Genomic DNA, 8,024 nt, shown 5'->3' on the forward strand with positions numbered 1-8,024 from the left:
ATTACTGTCTTGATGTCATATGAACATATTTACATGGTAAATAGATATGACTTGAGCATAACAAATTACAAGAGATGTTAATTGCAATTTACCCATCTGAAAGAAAGAACTAACATATAGGCTTATATAATGTTAAAATTGTATATTAACCAATGATTAAAATAATAAATATAGTTCAACAAACAAATATGTTATTGTTTGCAGATTTCTATTTGGTCAACAATTTTAAAATAAGTAAAACATAACAGAAGTTTCCCCACTAGATACTTATTGATTCATTTATTTACTACTTTTATTTTTATTTTTATTCTTTTTTAAAAGGGCATACTGAGCTTGGAAAATGGGATTTAACTAACATTTATAAACGAACATTCATAAACAACATTTAACATTTACCAACAAATCTTAATCAGCATTTCAAGATAACAAATACCGCTTCAGGAGACAGGTCGAAAAAAAATATCAGGTGACCATCAGGCACATGACTTGCAAAGATCCCACCCACATTTTAATAGCTTAGTAGAGTGACACTTTACTTATCCAACCAGCGTACGAGTTACCGGACCGCCACCCAATTACACACGAGTATCGATTTTAAGTGGGCGTTTCATTCAGAAGGGAAACACAAGAGGCTGAAGATTTAAAGGAGAATCCATAATAAGTTTGCTCTCACGTATTTATACGCTAACGCGGTTTTACGTTTGTTCACCGAGCATTAATTTCGTCTTGATTGGATTAATAAAAATCGGCCAGGTTATATTTTAAAGGGGTAGGGGAGGGGGTTAACATGTCGATCCAGTACGAGGCACCGCTGGCGGACAGCTTCGGGGTGGCGGACTCGTTTCCCAAAGATTTCGGATATGGAGAAGAAGAAGAAGAAGAAGATATTGAGGATAATCCCACTCCCTCCGACAGCAAACCGAGGATCCTGCTGATGGGATTGAGGAGAAGCGGAAAGTCATCTATCCAGAAGGTAGGAGGAAGAGATGATATTTAGACCGTCTAGGTTGTCGTTTACATATGGTCGTTCCTCTACTGACTTCTTATCGGAGCGCGTTTGAACCGGGTCAGAGACGTTACGGGCCGCCTAGCTGTCACCGGACACGGACAAGAGCACCACTCAGAGCACTGACAACCAACCTATTTCTTAAGCAGCAGTGGGTTTATGGAGTTGGATGCCATACAGGCCAAAATACATTACCCTCATTAATTTTGCTAAGAAGGATACATGTAGCATTACGTGCGTGCCGTGTTAATAGTGTGATAACTCACCCGGCATTGATGTGACACGTGATTTCTTAATGAAAGCATTACTATAAAAGTACCAAACAGTATAACAACAAACACCATATAAACAAGCAGTTTCTGTCTGTAGTTATGACTCCCCACAGTTTCCATGCCACCAGCTGAAGATAAATGCTGCATCATCAAGCACTGAACACAAACACATGACAGTCATAACTTCTGTACCGCGAAACCCACAATTGCTTCAAGGAGAATACTTATAAGCATGCATGGAGGGGAAAAAAAGTGTGAGCAATGTGCTGTTGTTATTGTTATTTTTCTGGCAATGTGACAATGTCTATCTGGCAACAGATGAAGTAAGCACCTTCATTTGTGATTTCACTTTTATCACCGAGACAACAGAAAACCCTTTTAAAACTTTTATATCATTGTATAATATTTATTTTTTGTCTTTCATCCATAATTTCACACCCATGATGTCACTAAGTCCATAACCTTATGTAACTATTGGGACAGTTATTGCCTGATAAATAATAAAAAAAACTTACACCGAGTGCAACTTTAAAATGCCTATGATAGGCATGGCTATACAATTAAAGAATGTACAATTTGAAGCCTCTAAGACTTCAGTCTTTCCACCAGTAAGCTCCTCAGAGTCCATGAAACATGTGACTTGGCTTTTAGTTTGATTTCACAACTGTCTGACTTTATTGCTCTCCCACTGGAGGTGAAACAGGGTACTTTGAGAATGCTTTTAATGTATCAAATGTCTTTGACTTATTAGGTGGTGTTTCATAAGATGTCCCCCAATGAGACCCTGTTTCTGGAGAGCACCAACAAGATCTATAAAGATGACATCTCCAGCAGCTCCTTTGTCAACTTCCAGATCTGGGACTTCCCTGGACAAGTGGACTTTTTCGATCCAACCTTCGACTACGAGATGATTTTCCGAGGAACCGGGGCCTTGATATTTGTGATCGATGCGCAGGTGAAACAAGAAATTCAAAGCTGTGACACTAATTAATGTGCACACCTAAACGACATTTTGATGTAGTGCTGTCAGTAATTCGAGACGGCTGGATTCTTTTGTGAAACGTTATAATTATAAATACTGACCAGCTTTGTAAAGTTTTAAGCAGATACAACTGGGTTTGTATCTGCTTAAAGTATCTATGTTTGTTTATATGATATTTCAAAAAGAAAGTCATTGTTATTAGGCTAATTAATCAATTAAATTGTCTTTTTTAACTTTCATAGTATGGAAAAAAATACTATAGAATTCAGTGGGGACCAGAAACTGTTTGTTTAACCACATTCTTCTAATATCTTCATTTCTGGGTGATCTCTTTAATGGTTGTAAATCTTGGCATTGAGTTTAGACATTCTGGTTTTATTTAAATACAAGGAAGTCCGTGCTGTTTTCCCTCAGCCCTTCAGTCTTCCTTCTAGCTGAAAATTATTTTAAAGTATACCAATGTTTTACCAATTGAAGTCTCAACTACAGCAGTGTGATATCACCCCCCCCCCCCAAAAAAAAAAAAGATCAAGAAGATCTCTTAAAGTTCTGCAATTTGAAGAAATATTCTTGCATCATTTATGTGTATAGTTCTGTTCTAAATGTGTTAAATTGCAATTTAAAATTAGTTTGGTAACCCCAAGCACAGTATTTTCTCTAAACCTGGCCAACCTCGACATTGTACGTTGCATTCTTCCTCTGTATCACAGGATGACTATGTGGAGGCCCTTGGTCGACTCCACCTAACAGTATCACGCGCCTACAGGGTCAACCCAGAGATCAACTTTGAAGTCTTCATCCATAAAGTAGACGGCCTGTCTGATGACCATAAGATTGAGACCCAGCGGGATATACACCAGAGGGCTAACGATGACCTGGCAGATGCCAGTTTAGAGAAACTACATCTCAGGTATTAAACATTTGCATTTTTATTTTGAATGCTGCTTATTGATTCAAATACTCCTTGACCCCTAATATTTGTCACTATTAATGCAATTTGAGAAGATAGAACAGATGTGCAGTGTTTTTTTTTTTTTTTTTGATCAAATCTTAATTATTATTTTTTTAAGTTGATGTTCTTAATGAATGTGAATATGAGGAAAATTTGTGTGATTGACATTTGTTTCTCGGTTTGTCTTTTACATCACTAAAAGCAAAGAAACTGTTAAATCAGAGCCACTCTGTTGACTTGATAATGGGTGTAATGGATTCATGTCGAAGAGTGGTTCTGTAAGGAAATGGTGATTATTAGTGTTTTTCATGAGCTCAGTGTTAAATCTCAGCGATTTATAGGAATTTGCTAAATTAATTTGGTCAGATTTTAAATGAGTGCCACTTTTGGCTGAATCCGATTACAAGGTATTTTTTTTCCTGCTTTCTTCACTAATGCTTTAGAATCTCCTGGTACTTTTTTACCAAATGTAGAGATGAATATGCAGCTCTCAATTCTAAAGATCTAGGAGTGTGTGCTCAATGGTGCATTATCTGAAAATATTTGCATTTCCATTTGAATTATTTATCTGTATCAGTCCGGCTATGGTGTCTCTGATCACCTCAGATAAATACAAGTTTTTTTTGTTGCATAAAAGAGTGAAACCTTTTTAAACGTTTTAGTTGTCCAAAAGGTTGAAAAAGTGAAAAAGCATTTTTTTTTTTTTTTTTGCCTTTTAGGTTACTATGGTTTTTGTTTTCCAATATGTGTATTTGGATTTTGGCATCTTGGCATCTTTCTAGGAATTAACACTTACACAAATGCATTATTTACATGCTGAAGGCATATTAGGAAATCCAGAAGCTTGTTTTCCTTCAGCTCTGTTCAGTACAGCAATATGAGTGTGTGTGGTTCCAGAAGGCTAGAGCGGTCAGTGCCCACAGGCAGTGGAAGTTTCCGATATCTCTGTGGTTTTTATAGCTAACACAACCCTGGTAATACGAATTATTTTTTAAAAGTAGGACAGACTAATGTGTGCTGCTGGCTTATTTATTCAGAATTAACCATAATAATATAATCCTTAAATTAATATGAATATTAGAATTACTCGCACTGCAGTTTTGTCACCTTTCATAATTGGCACCAACTGTCATTTGATACAAGTTGCTCATTATATTTGCACATTAGACCAGTGTGGTATTAGAGGATATTTTAGTATGTTAAAGGTTGCTGTCAAACACTGCAGAGCCTTCATGCCCCTTCTGTTCTGCCAGATTTTGATTTCCCTTTCTGTTCATTTGGCAGCAGATCTGTTTACACTGCAATGTTTGTGTCCCAAATGTATAGTCTATAACACTGATTTTACATAAATATCCTACTAAGACGAGCATTTTGATCAAGAATTGCCTTTAACTGTTCGCCACTCACACATATCCATGTGATAATGCAGCTGTCAGGAGTGAGTGTTCAGGCCTGAGAAACGTTTCTTTAGCTACCCTGTAATTTCGTTTGAACAGTTGTACTGTTTACACATGTGCAACAAGGTTTGATCTGTGCCAGATAATGGAATAAAAACGCCTTAATTGGTTCACTGTGTAAATATGGCCATAATGCACTAAAAAATAAATAAAATAAAATAAGAAAAGCATTATCTGCAGTTTGGACCACCGTGCTAATACTGGTAAAATAAAAATGAGGTGTATGAGCTGTAATAAATCTTACATACCGGTCTAATAGGATACCTTTTTTCTGTCCTCTACAGTTTCTATTTGACTAGTATATATGATCACTCCATCTTTGAGGCCTTCAGTAAAGTTGTCCAGAAGCTCCTCCCTCAGCTCCCCACGCTGGAGAACCTTCTCAACATCTTTATATCGGTATGTGTCTCTACGCTTATCTTAATCATATTTACACCTTAATAAAGTTCCATTCCCTCTTTGGTCACTCATTTATCATCATTATGAAGAATTTATATTGTTGTTGCTGCAGTGGAAATGGCTTATTCATTTTCCATCTCTGATTCAGTCATGCTCATGCATGTTTTATTATCCTCTCTATGCTGTAAGCTCCCATTTCAAACCCTGCAGGGCATTATGCAACATGTTTGTGTATGTGTGTCTGCTAATAGAATTCAGGGATCGAGAAGGCCTTCCTGTTTGACGTCGTCAGTAAGATTTACATCGCCACCGACAGTTCACCGGTGGACATGCAGTCCTATGAACTCTGCTGCGACATGATCGATGTGGTCATCGATGTCTCCTGTATTTACGGGTGAGCCTTGTATATTATTTCTTCTTGGGGTACATGTGCAATGCATACAAACACAATCGATCCATCCATCTCTCTATTGGCTCAAATTTATTTTGCTCATGAGAGCGCTTTAAAACTTTATATTCCCCAATTATCTTAACTTGTAAAACCTACTAATATCCTTTTTTTATTGTGGATAGTTTTCTGTCCTGTAAATGAAGCAAGTTGCATCCAAATTTAATCCTATGTTAATTCCATTTTAATAATACATGTTATAACTGCTCAAATAACTTCATGTAACATATATACTAATATACATTTCTTCATACTGTCTAAAATATGGTCATGGTTTTAGTTTTCATTTAAAAAACACAACAGTTTCAGAATATGAATGGTAGTTTTCCCCTCAAGCAGAGGAGTTGACATGTCCTAACATAATTTTTAGTACGCTTGTTGTCAGTTCTGCATTCTGAGTGTGTTTTGATCATCTAGATTAAAGGAGGATGGCACTGGCAGTGCATATGATAAGGAGTCTATGGCCATCATCAGACTCAACAACACCACAGTGCTCTACCTGAAAGAGGTCACCAAGTTCCTCGCCCTGGTCTGCATCTTGAGAGAAGAGAGCTTTGAGCGCAAAGGTACACCACAGCAATAGTTATGTCGTTTTTTTCATACTAGCTGTTTTCGATTATTTTTAATTCTCCTATTTGTGCCACAGGATTAATAGATTATAATTTCCACTGTTTCCGGAAAGCCATTCATGAGGTGTTTGAGGTGGGTGTTTCCACCTCAAGGACAAGCACCCAGCCAGCTGGCACCCCTCTCATGAAGACTGTTGCCTTAAACGGAACCCCCAGGAGCACTGTGTAGACACATAGTGATTAAGACAATGATAAAGTGTGGAGACGAAGGAAAAGGTAACAAAAGAAAGAGACTACGGGATGGGTCGCATTCTGTATGCCGACCATCATTACTGCTCCCAAATGTTTTATAAGCAAAAGAGTTTGAAAGTCGCTAAAATAAACTTGCCTCAGTGGGTGGGGCAGAAATGTAATGTGGGTAAGCTTGCAAAGCTGCGGATGAATGGAAGGGAAAAGGCACAAAAGAAGGTGGACCACTTTTTTTTGTGATTTTTAAAAGGCATTAACCAACTGTTCCTCAAGAAAACATGTAACAAAGTGCAAGTCACTGAGAAAAAAAAACAAAACAAAAGCACAGAAAGGAACCTCTCACCCTTTCAGGTCAAACCGCCTGACAACTTGGACGAATGCTGTATTATACTCTGCTGGTCACTTAACACGGTAGCCAAGTTTAAATGCATACCCGGTTTACTCCTCAACACGTGAATGTGGCTGACTTCTGTGAAAATTTGTGGTGCACAAAATTTGAGTGTACACTTCTGAAGCCTTATGTAGAGGAGGCCTGTCTGATGCAAGGCCCTAGTGGAAACATACACATTTGGTCACCTAAACAGCCCATGTATTGTGTATGAAAGGTTAGTAAAGGGATTGAAATGTGGTTTTGTATTTGTGTTTGTGCACATGCATGTATGCAGTGGAAAGGGATATGCACCGGTTTGGGGCACAGAGATCTTATGAAGTAACACAAGTTTGCGACTCTGAAGACTGAGAAAGAGCTGTACCGTTCCATTTAACCTCTGGGACACTGTGATTGCACTTACCTCGGAGGATGTCAGGGATCATAACTAACTAAATTCAAACTGCTATGCTGTACTGTTGCCGTCCAGTTATATTACGGCATCCTTGGTGTGTAGCTCATGCAATCTGAGGACTTTGTAGGATGAACTTTAATTACTTACATTCCGGTTCTGAGGTGCCAATGCAGTTTTGCTCAGATTTAAAACTCGCTAATCTTTACTTTCACTCTTCCAATCACCAATCAGCATGTTGTTTGTGATTCGGAGAATCTGCTATAAAACAAAGAAATGAAGGATAACTAAAGTGACAGGACATTTGCATCAGTTAAATCCATTCCAAGCATGTCTGTTGAGATGCTTCACATCGTCTTGCAATCAGCTGTCTTTTCTAATGTCATTTAATGATAACTAAATGAAGTATGAAAAACACAAACTGATCTTCAGGCTTGCTTGTGATTACTGTTTCTCAGACTACATCTAGGACACAAATTATGCGTGTCTTGCGTTTTGCCAAAGGTGTTATCATTCACAAGAAATAAAACATGTACACACACACACCGGAAAGAGTATTAATGTGCTGTCATTGATTTGGTCACACATTTAATTTAGAAATACCTAGGTGACGTTTTGTAATTAGCATATATTATTAAATGCTTATGCTTAATTTGTACCTGTCATATAATTGGGACCACACTTCCTGAAGGGGGAAAAATCATATGTGCACAAATCATCAAAGTTCGTAAAAAAAAAAAAAAAAAAATACAGTAGGTTTCGTCTTGGTCCTGAAAAGTTAAGATTGCGTCAGCAATTACAATAGCAAAAATTGTGCGCGTCAAACAGACTGAAATTGAAGTCCTTAATATCCACAGAAACGTCATGAAGTTACGATGTTTAAATCCGAAACCAATCGTTCTTTTGAACCA

The 8,024-nt window shown here is 37.6% G+C and overlaps 1 protein-coding gene across 1 annotated transcript; it reads left to right on the forward strand.

Annotated features, from left to right (window-relative positions):
• The first annotated feature begins 612 nt into the window (after positions 1 to 612).
• On the forward strand, positions 613 to 7,665 carry LOC113059784 (ras-related GTP-binding protein C). Its single transcript, XM_026228376.1, has 7 exons — positions 613 to 973; positions 2,030 to 2,233; positions 2,971 to 3,170; positions 4,954 to 5,068; positions 5,320 to 5,462; positions 5,934 to 6,082; positions 6,163 to 7,665. Exons 1-7 carry the CDS (start codon positions 788 to 790, stop codon positions 6,312 to 6,314), a joined length of 1,149 nt encoding a protein of 382 aa, XP_026084161.1. The 5' UTR covers positions 613 to 787; the 3' UTR covers positions 6,315 to 7,665.
• Positions 7,666 to 8,024: the final 359 nt, after the last annotated feature.

Source organism: Carassius auratus, chromosome 41 (assembly GCF_003368295.1).
Source record: "Carassius auratus strain Wakin chromosome 41, ASM336829v1, whole genome shotgun sequence".
NCBI lineage: Eukaryota > Metazoa > Chordata > Actinopteri > Cypriniformes > Cyprinidae > Carassius > Carassius auratus.